General features: G+C 36.2%; 1 protein-coding gene across 17 annotated transcripts in view; it reads left to right on the top strand.

Moving 5' to 3' along the window:
• The window catches only part of LOC140719458 (RNA binding protein fox-1 homolog 1-like), a 267,927-nt gene that overhangs the window by 180,583 nt on the left and 74,087 nt on the right, over positions 1-13,257 (top strand). For 12 of the 17 annotated variants that reach the window (XR_012096911.1, XR_012096912.1, XM_073034144.1 and 9 more), the window contains 2 exons: positions 3,645-3,896; positions 10,354-10,497. Coding sequence is in view for 15 of the 17 variants with exons in the window: in XM_073034144.1 (XP_072890245.1) it covers positions 3,645-3,896; positions 10,354-10,497 (396 nt within the window). In the remaining 2 variants the exon portion in view is untranslated. The remainder of the gene's footprint in view (positions 1-3,644; positions 3,897-10,353; positions 10,498-13,257) is intronic. The other 5 variants (XM_073034145.1, XM_073034141.1, XM_073034152.1 and 2 more) reach the window with 2 other exon arrangements.

The raw sequence follows: 13,257 nt of genomic DNA, 5'->3' as shown, positions 1-13,257 counted from the left end.
AGTGCTTAAATCAAAAAGTTAGCAAGCAGGTCCAACTAGTTGAGGGAAAATGATATGCTGTCCTTGTTTGCAGAGAGGTTGAAGTTTATGAATAGGGAGGGTTTATTGCGGTTGTACAGCGTATTAGGTGAATCTGCATTTGGAATAGTGTACCCAGTTTTATTCCACTTGCCCCTTTATCCTTTTTTAAAGAAAGGTACAGTAACATTAGAAGTAGTACAAAGAAGATTTGCCAGGTTCATTTCTGGAATATGAAGGTTATTCTATCAAGAAAAACTAGACAGCATGGGTTTATGTTCCTTGAATTTTGAAGAATGATCTATGAAGGCAGTTTGGCAATGTGGATGTTAAATATTTCCGAGTCCAAGGGACCAGTCATCTAAAACTGAGGTACCTAAAAATTTCTTTTGGGAGGGTGCTGAATTTTTGCAGTGTTGTTATTGAGGGTGATGGAAGACAGACAATCAGGTATATTTATGGTGGAATTTAGAGGAATTAGTGCTATGGGACACTGGCACAGAGGAGACTAACATAGATCAACTATGAACACATTGAAGTCCAGGGCAGGAATATGTGGCCTATTCCTATTCTTTGAGTGCTATCCATTTGATAACATTCTTTTTTTCTAATACTATTTGTTTATCTCTCTTGTTAGCCATGGCTTGGTTTGTTTTAAAAAAGAATGAAAAATTCTGCATCTGAATACAAAAGAAAATCAAGCTGAATCTTCAAAATAGTATGAAAGCCTAAGAAACAAACGACTGAGTGTCATAAAGACAGACAGCTACAGAATAAAATATGTAAAGTTTAATTAAGCCCAGGTAAAAGGAAGAAACAAAACATAAATGATTAGAAATGAAGAATAAATTTTAATGAAGGATAGAGATATTGAAATGACAGTTGTATAGTCGAAGGAAGTCAAACAATAAGAGAAAAAGGTAGAGTCACATAATTGTAGATAAAAATGAGGTGCTGTAAAATTGCTGAACATGTAGTTGGAAAAGTCATCAGATCCTAATGGTTGCATTTTAAAATTAGGAAAGTCAGACACAGCTAAAACTATAATTTTTCTTTTTGTCTGTAAGTTGTACCCAAAGACCGCCAATATGTAACACCTGTTCATAGGGTTACTGCAGACCAGACAGCCATTTAGTCACAATACAGATTAAAAGTAATGACATTTAAGGTTATGGTGTCTTTCATTTTTATTTGCACCTTTTCCTTTCTTACTATAAGCAGTGACTGGAGTTCAACAGCTGTGATTTAGCTTATGACTTGTATCCATGCCTCTATGAATAGATGTTCCTCCTGCAAATTCAATTTCATTTTACGGGATTATGTGTCTAGATTCTCACTAAAAGAGATTTATAAAGTTGTTTTTTGTATCATGTTTTTTTTATAATATTAACCACGATAGTTCAATTAACTTCATTGTTTTTAACCCCAAATTGTAATACTTAAGTAGAAAACTACTACATTTTTATGTAACATTTGTCCTTTCTTTCTTTCTTTCTTTCTTAATTTCTTTCTTTCTTTCTGTCTTTCTTTCTTTCTTTCTTTCTTTGATTTCATCATTAACTTCAGTTAAATCATATATTCCAACATCTTTTTCCATGTCTTTCTAACCATTAAGTTATTTCTAGCTGTATTATAGGTGAACAGTGTTTACCTACTGAGATTTGCCAAACGTGAACAAGCTTTTTCCTTCAGTGAATGTTCAGTTGCGTTCTCGCATTGAAGGAGCTATCCATATTATGAAATATGTATTACTGTTAAATTGTTCTGGATGGTAGATATTAAGTATCATATGATGGAGTTTTGTGTTACAGCTGATAAAACTGAATATTTCAGTGCCAGTCTTCATTCTTGCACCGACTTGGTGGGGGTGGGGTGGAGATGATGTGATAGTCATGAAGGTGGAATACAAATTATCTCTTTCCACTGGCAGTTACATTTGGTAGTAGAAATTTATGCCCATCCCAGCTACATGATAAACCTGTGTATTTTAATATTTGTCTCCTCACACACACAACATGGTAGTTGCCAGAAAACAGAACAACAATTAATGAGGGTCATTGAAGACTGGACCTGAGGTCAGTGTGCTTCAATTAGTAACGTTATTTTGTCTTCTGATGTGAAGTGAAAGCAGTTTTGCAATCTAGCGGTCTTTTCAGTTCTATAAATATCCAGCCCTAATACATTATATATATTTCATAACCGAAGGCTAGATTTACTTTGACTAAGTGGTAGGAATATTGCATTGTTTATGTTTGTATTTGTTTAACTATGCTATCAGATATGGTTTAATAGTGAGTCTTAAGGGGAAGAAATGTTTAAAAGGGTTTTGTGGACTCAAGCTGGACATTATAACTTGGAAATTGAACTTCACACAGTCACATTGTGCTTTTTATTTTGTGCTGACTCTTGATAAAGAGTCTCAGCCCGAAACATTGACTTCATTTCTCTCCATGACGCTGCCTGTCCTGCTAAGTTCTTCCAGCATTTTGAGTGTGTTGTTTTTTTAAGTGTTCTCACTTATTGCCTGCCCAAGTCAATTTTTTTTTGCCATCTTCTTGTCATTTCCCCTTCCCCTCCCAGTTTTTTTTGTCCACATGATTATGCTGTAAATTTTCTGGTTATTCAACACAACAGCAGACATACTGAGTCTGTGTCAAGCATCTTTTTCCCGTGTATCATTTATCATGCCAGAATCATGAGGAAAATTAAATATTTTGCCAACTTTGGCAACTAAATATGGGAATGGATTTCAGAAATTCAGCATGAGTTTTAAACTGCTAGCTATTTGGAAATGGATTAATATTTGCAAGGATCCTACACAGAAGTGTTCAGAAACCAATAATTTATGACATTTTTTCATGCAGAATCTGTATTGTGCACAACTGTTCTGTTGTTATTAGTCGTTCACTCAAACATGATGCTGCCATTTGAAAACTATTAATGAGCAATGAAACTGGTGAACTCTGATTAACTAAAGGATCATTACTGGAAATACCTTTCATGTATTCTGTCAATCTGAAATCTGTGCCACATAGTTGAATGATTGTTGTATTGTGCTGTTTTGATTCTTTTGATATTGCTGCTTCTACATTTCAAAACCAGAAATTTGAAAATGGTTTGATTTTCAAACTTTCTCTTGCGTCCCCCCCAACAAAAGCTGCTATATAATTTTACTAATCTAAATATTAACAATTATCATATGCAGGTATATAAAAATAGAAAATACACCGGAAGCAATGTTTGTCAGCATTTTGTAAAGGCAAAAACAGCCAGCTTAAGGTTTCCAAGGCTTTCATGCTAATGTCCTTTAGGCATTATCCTCCCAATTCTCTTCTCAAATACTTTCATGTGGTATTTCAGATATTCGGCATTTATGGTTTTTAACTTCATCGTTACAGGGAATAAGTATTATTTCTAATATTTCAGTAATTTCTGAAAATATCTGGTATTAAAATAAGCAAACATAATGCTTCAGTAACCTAGAGGGGAAATATCATGCACAGTTGTTATTAATGTCTTTAATGTGGTCATGTCAGTCAGGTCATTGAATATTCACATTAAGCTCCTATCCAAGAATGTCATAAGAAACGTTCCTCAAATGTCATTTTTCATTCATGTTTCTTCAGGGTAGCCAGGAGCCAGCAGCCACCCCAGAAGCTATGGTACAGCCGTATGCAACAGTTCCATTCCCTCCTCCCCCTCCTCCTCCTCCTCCACAGAATGGAATTCCAACAGAATACACTGTTCCACACACTCAGGACTACACAGGTCAGACGCCAGTCCCAGATCATAGTCTGAACATCTACGCATCCAGTCAGACCCTTGGGGAACAGAGTGGCACAATTGCCAATGTACAGCCTGTATCTGGAACCGCCACAGTAAGTTAAAATCTGGGCTTTAGTCTTCATCTTGCATGGTGATGCAATGCAAAAAAAAAATTCAATTTTCTGTTTCAAGTTACATGGGCACAGCAAGAATAAAATAATGTGGAATGCTTGGTTTTACAAGTGGTCAACCTTGCTATATTTGTGTGTCATTTATATTTTTTAAAAAAGTAACTTCAGAGTTCTAGCAACCCCATTCACTGTTTATATTATGGTAACAATGCCCCAGAATCTGCATGTTTGCAGTTTATGAATAAAATTTTTAAAACAAATGCACAATTAATATAAATTTATATTTTTGATGTGAGAAGACCAGCTGAGATGGAAGTGCATTGTCTCTTTGCATGAGTGTCTTCTATATAGCAAGTCCTAAGAAAATCTAATTATTTTGTTACTACCAATAGAACCTGTTTAACTTTTCTGTTGGAGGCACCCTGTAACTGAAGGAGAAAACCCCCTGCCCAGTGAAAGATTTGCTGGTTCTATGGTAACATGCGAATTTGCTGTTGTCTCTAAGTGAACCCAGTGATTGGTCTAAAAGCCCTTTCCTATCATTAAAAACTAATGTTTCTGCTTTAAAATATTGGAAACATTGTATGACACAGAGCCACGTGTATAGTTCGTGTGGTTTAAGCTCTGATAATTAAATGAAACTTTGCATCCAAATGAAGTACTCCCCTCTAGCATCTATATTCCTTGTATTGTCCACATTGTTAAAAATTTAAATATTTTCTGTCTCATTTATAAATGACTTAGTACATTTCCTGTCCTGTTTAGTCATTTCTGGAAGTGCTAACAAACATGTAGGATAATGGATATCTGGAGCTAATTCCTCCAAAAGGACAGAAGGCAAAGGCAATTAAAAATGTGAAAATCTGAATTTAACAGATATTACAGCAAGCAATTTTTAAAATGTTACAGAACTCAAACCAGATAAATAATAATTAAAATGCGTAGATCAGTCACGATATAATTGAGTGCAGAGCAATTTTTAAAGCACTGAAGGATGTTCTTGTGTTATAATGGATGCCAGTTTACTATGTGATTTCACTGCAGTCTAGTATCATTAAATGCCCTAAATGAAATTAACTTGCATGTTCATCTTTCCAAGTGGTCAAACTGGCACAGTTTCATCAGCAATAAAAAAAACAGATCTCCTTCGCTCAAATATGCATTTACCTTGCATGTTTGTCTTATTTTGTATGATTTAGCAGAATTTAGGTTATACTTAGACACAAAATCCTAAAAGGGTCAATTCTGGCTCTCTTTGCTCAGTCCCCTTGCAACTTACTCTCCTGCACATGTTCCAGTTAATTCATTTATTTTGATAGTAACTCATAAAGGGTAATTTGAAGAAGCCAATTGACCCTATTGGGCTTTGGGAGGAAATGGAAGTACCTGATGTAAAACTGAGGTCACAGAACTGTGAAGATAACACTCAAGGTCACAAATGAACTCAAATTCCTGGAGCTGATATGCAGCCATATTAACTGCTCTTCCATCTTGCCTATGTTTGCTCATAATTAATGAACATATATCACAGTTCAACTTCATAGTATTATTCTTAACATGGTTGCTTACCAGCTCCAGGAATATTCTGGAAAATCAACAAATCAGTACACAGAGCAGCCCCTTTTTTCACCTGATGAATTATTATAAAGATCTGAATTCTTTTATCTGAGAATATTACAGCTGTCACCAGTAGTAATTAATGGTCTAGTTGTGGAATAAACCATTCTGACTAGAACATTAACTAGTAAGATACTATTTAGATTTCTTTTATCTTTAACTTTTTAGCTGTGAACTGACTTCAGTCAGTTGCAAATACTTTGTGTTTTGGGTTCACCCAAGATTTGATTGTTCAATATGATAGATGCCCATATGTAGCTTTTTGCAAGAACGGTTGAACATATTGGCCTGTTGACTAATGGGGATAAATGTAATTTTCTAAATGATGATATGCGCAGGTTAAAAAAAGTTGTATTTTTATTTTAATTTGTTAAAATGATCACTTAGGCTTAAATTCTTCTGTTTTAATGGAGGATTCTATGTTAGCAATCAAGCAATCCGCCCTGCTTTTATCAGTTAGGATGCTGAGTTATGGAAGCAGTTTCTATGCCTGTTTGAAAGGGTCTTTGACAAAGAGTACGTGGAGAGGCCACACTGTCGATACTTACACATGCAATCCAACATGTTCACTCCTTTCACCCTCTGTTCTGGTTCTGGTGTTCCTGGACAGCTGTACTCAGAAGGCCATGTGGTGTATTTTGAATTCAAAACCATTTTTCTATTGCTTTGCCCTCCTTAAGATGCAGCATTTGGTTATAAGATAAAGTAGGAAATAATTGCCTTGGTGTCTGTGACATATATACTGCCTTGTATCCAGACTGTGCTACATAGTCATCAGATTATCTGATCCAGATTCAGTTTCAGTTCTGAGCGTGGACTTCAATTTTTCCTTTTGCTACCTAGCTCACAAATTAATACAGTGGCTTGTAAAAGTATTCAGCCCCCAACCCTTTGTTCACATAAATGAGTATTGCAACCAGGGATTTTGATCAAATTAACTGAGAATTTTATTTTGAATTGCATGCTCCTGTTTTCACAGTAGAGCCCAAAAATAGAGAATTGTAAAGCATGAAAAACTAAAAATTTAAAAACTGAAATATCAGTGGTTCAAAATTAGGTAACCCTCTTTGCTCAGTACTTAGATGAACCACCTCTTGCAGGATAATAATCTTATTTGAGTAAGTTTCTAATGTGTTGCATAATGTGATGGAGCAAAGTTGCCCTTTCCTCCTTACAAAGTTGCATAAGCTGTGCCAGATTAGTTGGGGAGCAGCGGTGGACAACAACCTTAAGGTCCTGCTGGAGATGATCTGACTGTACCACTGAAGGACATCAGTTTTCATATTTGAAGCTACTCTGTGGTTGCTCTGGCAGTATGCATGGGGTTGTTGTCTTACTGAAAGATGAACTTCCCAGTTTAAGCTTTCTGACAGAGGCTAGCAGGTTTTATCCAGGACCTCTTTATTTAGCAGCACTTACCTTCCCATCAGTTGTGATCAGATTTCCAGCCCTTGCTGCTGAGAAGTATCCCCATAGCATGATGCTTCCTCCACCATACTTTACAGTAGGGATGGTGTTATTTGGCTGATGTGCAGTATTAGATTTGTGCCACATTTACCACTTAGTATTGAGGCCAAAACATTCCACTTTAGTCTCATCTGACCATAAGACCTTCTTCCACATGATACCGTATCTTCAAAGTGATGCTTTGTGATCTTTACAGGGAAAGATGATGCTCTTTTTTTTAAGGCAGGGCTGCTTCCTTCCCTGTCTTCCATAAATACCCTTCTTGTGCAAGACCTTAAGAGATTGTGGGGCCATGAACTTCATCAATTGCAGACACTGCCTTCTGCAGCTCACTCAGAGTGACTGTTGGCGTCATAGTAGCCTCACTTACAAATGGTGTTCTTCTCCAGCCATTATGTTTAGAGGGATTGTGGTTGTGATTTTATATTTTTCCCCACTTTTATACAATAGAATGCACTAAGCTCCAAGGTATATTCAGTGCTTTTGAGATGATCTAGTAGCCTTCCTAAGGTTTGTGCTTCTCTGTTATTTCCCTGACGTGCCTTGTTTGCTCTTTTGGTTTCATTTTGGTTTGGTTTGTTGAAATTTTACCATACTGTTGGACCTTACAAAGAGAGGATGTATTTATTCAGGTGTTCATCCAGTTTTCTACATCAGCAAATTGGGTGAGTTGATAAGGTAATATACAGTATTGCACCTGAGGAAAATTAGCATAGTATTTACAAAGGAGATTAATACTTTTTCAGCTGCACTATTTTAGTTTTTAATTTTTCATAAATTGTTGGCTAGCTTTGGAATTTTTCTCTTGATTTGACACAGTGTTTTGTAGATTAGCTTAAAAAATCGTACTTCAATATATATGTTAAATATAGAAAATAGTAAAATGTGAAAATAGTTGCGGGGACTGAACACATTTTCAAGGCACTGTGTATTTTAAGTGAAGAGTGCTGGGTCTACCAGTTCTCTCCTTATTTGTTTATGTCAGCTATTGAAATATGCCAGGAAAATACCCCAATATATCATTAGAACTATGTATTCTTAACATCCGTTATATTTTGTAAAGCTATTTATTCACTGCTGATATTTGATAAGTGATATTGTAGAACAGTGGTGTAGAAGAATTTTATTAAAATGTGTTTGCACATCTTCACTGGCCACCTATATTCTAGAGATAAATCTGTAGTTGTACAGTGTTCATGTTTTCAGAGACCCTGGAAAGAAATAATCTCCATGGATTCTTCAATGAGCTGAGTCTACAAGTGCCACATTTTGGAGTAAAGTGATTTAGCTGAAGTAATTTCTTTGTCATTCAAATACTTTTCAGCAGTTTATTTAGATTTTGAAAGGGACGCTTCTTCGTGGCAGGATTGTGAATTAACATTGCCTTTCTTGTCAGCACAACGGTGCTTGTAAATGTGCCATCAGAAAGCAGCTGAGCCTAGAAAATGTGTTAATTTTTTACACCTGTAGGCTTGCTGGTGTTCTACAGAATGAACTGTACATAGTTCATCTGTTTGGTGACAATTTCAGTTGAGCAAGAATTGAAATGGAATTGTAACTAAAGATTTGGAGGGAAAAAGTGCTAGTGGGAAAGGCTCCTCAGAATTCTGTTATGTCATGTTGCTAGTTGTTAACTATGGTTGTGTCTATCAGCTCCTTATTTCCTATTTACTGTTATAAATAAAACTAGATTGAAGCACATTTCTTCAATGAGAACCAGCCAGTGTGGAATTGATACTGGTCATTATATTGGTTAAGAGTTCAAGAACTTTGTTAGCCACTTTTGAAGTTTAATTTCTTTTACTTTTGTCATGAGCATGCACAAAATGTCTTTTGACAGTCTTGGGCAGTCCAAAATTCATTTGGGTTATGTGTGGCAGCTTGAAATGGTGAAATGTGGAAGTATGTAAGGAAGTAAATAAGGTAAATAGTACATTTGCCTTCAATGTTTGGGGCATTGAATATACAAATTGGAAAGTCGCATAGTATAAAAGTTTAGTTTGGAATTTTGCTCAGTTCAGGCTGCTATGCTGAAGGAAGTATGTGATAACTTTGGAGAAGTTACAAAAGAGGTTTGCTAAAATGTTGCCATACGTAGGATCAGAATGTATTAGCTGAAACGAGAGGTTGGTTAAACCTGGATTGTTTTTGCTGGAGCATCAGAGGTGATCTGACAGAAGTGTCTGCAATTATGAGGTCAGTGCCTTTTTTTCTTAGCCAGAAATGTCAAATACCAGAGGAAGTAGGCTTAAGGTGAGAGGGGAAAAGTTTGAAGGAAATGTGTAAGACAAGTTATTCCCCGCCCCCCCCCCCCCCCACACACACACACACACACAGTGATAGGTGGCTGGAACACTACCAGGAGATGTAATGTTTAAGAAGCATTTAGTCAGCCAAATGAATAGGTGGGGTATGGGGGGAGGGGGGAGATAGCAACCACAAATAGTCAGATGAGACCAGATTGACATCACAGCACAGACATGATGGGCTGAAGTGCTTGATTCTGCGCTGTACTGTTCTATGTTTAGTGTTAAGTATGCAACTTGATATAACTCAATATTGGAATGAATTTTAGTATGCGCAGGGTAGATCCAGAACTGTCCTTTATTCTTGCCTGTTATGACCATGGCTATGGGTCTGCATCTCCTTTTGTGTTGGGGTTCAGCATGGGTGAGGGAAAAGGTAAAGAAAAATTGCTACCCTGTTATTTTGTTGGAAAGTGATTAGAATGGTTCAGTTGTGATGTTTTTCAGTATCCTGTTAAGCTTGGCAGGAATAATGGCTAGTTGAGCTAGATAATATGGGGTAAATTGTAGATCTGCAAAGAGCAGCTTGCAATCTTGCTTCCTTGTACTGAGAAGTTTCCATTTGCTTACAGACTTCAACACAGCAATGTCCAAACTTCTTAGAGGAGAGTGAGGCTAAACATAAAATCCCTTCATTGGGTTGCACTTAATAAATGAAAATGTGAAGTTTCCTTCATATAAAACTCTAAAGTTCTGTCTTTAAAAGTCAAGATATTGTGGAAATATTCTAGATACAGAGAGCAGTGCGATCCTCTACGTGTTGTTAGCTGATTCAGCATTCTCAGCAAAGAGATGGCTGAATGTAAAAGTGAGAATTTTTTTTTTTTTTGAAGAAACAACAAATACCAAGTTGGTCCAGTTGTAAACCAGGTCATTCTGTTGATTTTGAAATATAATTCTGATAGTGCAACTGTAATTTTCTGCATTTTAATGGAACTGTCTAAAACATGATACAGAGGGTTGTTAATATCAGCTATTGCAGGTGCATAGAAATGTTTTAATTGAAATACTCATCAACATAATTATCTGATATGCTTTTATCTTTTCAGCAGACAGATGAAGCAGCACAGACAGATGGACAACAACAAACACAGAGTACAGAGAGCAATGAGAGCAAACCCATACCTAAACGGCTTCACGTTTCCAACATTCCCTTTCGATTCCGTGATCCTGACCTCAGGCAAATGTTTGGGGTAAGGAAGAGCTATTACTGGAGCTCTGTTTAAAGTTTCATGCAAAAATGATTTTCCATTTGGTTGGTGGTGTTGACTCAAAGGGAATTTACCAGCAATTCTTTATGAGAGAATCTTAATAAGAGATTTTAAAAATTCTAATTTAAGTGACATAGTCTGTTTGCTTATAACTGCATTTTCATATCAAGATCTTGAAGCGTAGTGTTCGTAAGATAGCTAAATGAGAGCAGAATTGTATTTTCTTGCTGCTGGAAAATTAATTTTGGAAAGGAAATTGGAAAATATCCTTCCAGTTCTGTGAGGTTGAAATTTAACATGCAGAATTACCTACTATCCATCTAGGTTATGAACTTTCCCAATATTTATTACCTTTGGTCTATTTTTACAGTATGTTTAACATATAAATTGCTCTTTAGAAATATTAAATTGATAAATATTGTCCCTAGGCTTATTTAGTATAACTGTGCCAAAATGCTAGAGGTATCACTATGTTTGCATATGCAGCTGTCAACAGTTGCCAGCTTTGTTAGGATGTACTTGTGGGAATTTTATTCCATGTTCCCACAGTGAATGAAAAATAAAAAGCGCTCAGAGAAATTTAAATAAAAATATTCAATGTAAATTGTTATCTTGTCTCCCCTTTAACAGATCATTCTAGTGAATTTTCTCTTTGCAAACTCTCTGAGACATTTCACATTCTTTTAGAAGTGTGGTGACCAGAGCTGGATACATTATTCTGGTAGCAGCCTAACCAGTTACCAATAGACAGGAGAAGCTGGGATTGTTCTCAAAGTAACAGAATTTGAAGGGATAGTTTATAGATGTATACATTATCGTTAGACAGTACATAGCACCTATTTTCCTTAATTGATGGTTCAGTCATTGGGCTACAGATCTAAAATGTTGAGGCAAAAGTTCTAGGGACATCTTAGGGAAATCTTTTTTATGCAAGAAGTGGTTACAATTTGGAGCTCTCTGCTCATAAAGATCTTGGAAATAAGAGTCAATGATTTCAAAGAGAATTGAATGTGCATTTGAGGGAAAATAAGTTGTAAAGAAAGAGCATGGGAATAGATCACTCTACAACAAGACAGCACAGACCCTGTGGGCTTGACAGTGGCAAATATCAGAAAGAATCAAAACTGAGTTGATCAGCAATGTGCAAGAGTAAGTTGCAAAGGTACAGGGAAGTAAGAAGAGGGTAAATTCAGCTAATGGGGTTGCTTTCCTGTAAGCTAACATGGATCAATGGCCTATTGGTGTCCCGTGTCATTATAAGTTCAAAGAATGAAATGCCTATTTTTCTCTCCTGCCCTTTTCATGTTAATGAGGTATAATACACACAGCTGAATGCATTTTATTTCATATTAATGTAATAAGCAATTGTGGCAATTGTTGCATTTGACTTGGCACAATTCATAATGTGGCAAATTATTTTTGATTCACAGTGCATTGAACATTTGTAACTGTGAAGCCGTTGAACTTTGCAACATCAGAGCCTAGAGTACAAGTCACTATGTTGATTATAGCCAGTTGAACTTGCAGATTATGAGTAAATGAAATCATTGTTAATAAACATGATAATAGGACATGAATGGTGTGAAAAATGTATGTGCATAGTTGGTTAGATGAACTTTTAATGTATTGTAAGCAATTTATTAAGATTCTTCGATGCAAAAGCATCTGCCCAGACTGTTTTCTTTGTGATCTCCAGTGTCAAACACACACAATTGCCATGCTTGGATTTTAAATTTCTGTTTTGCGTCGTCATACAAGAAATTACAGGGTAAAACTTTCAAGACTGAAATTGTGTTTTATGCTTAGTTTTACAATTAAATCTTGTATCAGAGGACACAGTAAGGCATGCAATGTAGACCTAAAAAAATTCCCTCCAGCAGTTGAAGTATAGTAAGTTTTATATTTGCTTTGTTTGAATTTTGATTCTGGCTTGCCAGTGGCAGTAAGCTGCCCTATTAATCTAACTACTTATCCTGGCAGCAGATTCACAGGGCAATGAAAAGCTTGCTGTTGGAATAATGGAATTACAGCACAGACCCCAGGAACCAGAATGCCAGTCACCAAGAATCTGAATCCAAAGTGGTGGCAGAGTAAAACAATAATGTGTGTGAAGTAAGCACTTTCAATGAAGGAAGATGTCAAAAAGCATTTAACAGAATCAAAAAGGAGGGGCGGGGGGAGTGACTGAAAAGAAAAGAAAAAACTGGGGATGTGAAAGAGTTGAAGTTTTTTTTAGAAGAATATCTTGGAAGAAGAGTGAGCAAATGGAAAGATAATTGAAGGAGCACCCAAGTGTGGGTTCTTGGTTGCTGTAAGCTGTATTGTCATTGCTGAGATGAAAAGGTGCAGAGTCCAAGCAACAAAGAAGTTGAATGAATTGCAGCAGTAGACTAATGGGTCATTTAGAGAGAGAGTGGAGAAAGGCCAAGGACGAAGTTAAACAAAATCATTAAAATTAAACTTGGGGAAATAAGGTTCAGGAACACTTTTGTAAGTGGGGGGAAAAAATTGTCTGTTTCTGCCACCTGTGAGTGGCCTTTCTGCCAGTTTAGCAGGATCCATGTTTCATAATTTGAGAGAATTAACACCATATAAAAAATTTAAAATGCCTATTGCAATAAATCATTTGAATTTGTATTGGGTCCAATCTTACATTTCAGTAGGAAACTTTCCAGTGCAGCCACTTGTCAGAGGTAGCTTGTCACATGAAAACTTGTTTTTTCTCTATTTCATTGTTTAATT

The sequence above is a fragment of the Hemitrygon akajei genome, chromosome 31, assembly GCF_048418815.1.
Source record: "Hemitrygon akajei chromosome 31, sHemAka1.3, whole genome shotgun sequence".
NCBI classification, from domain to species: domain Eukaryota; kingdom Metazoa; phylum Chordata; class Chondrichthyes; order Myliobatiformes; family Dasyatidae; genus Hemitrygon; species Hemitrygon akajei.
This window is presented reverse-complemented; position numbering and strand designations above follow the sequence as displayed.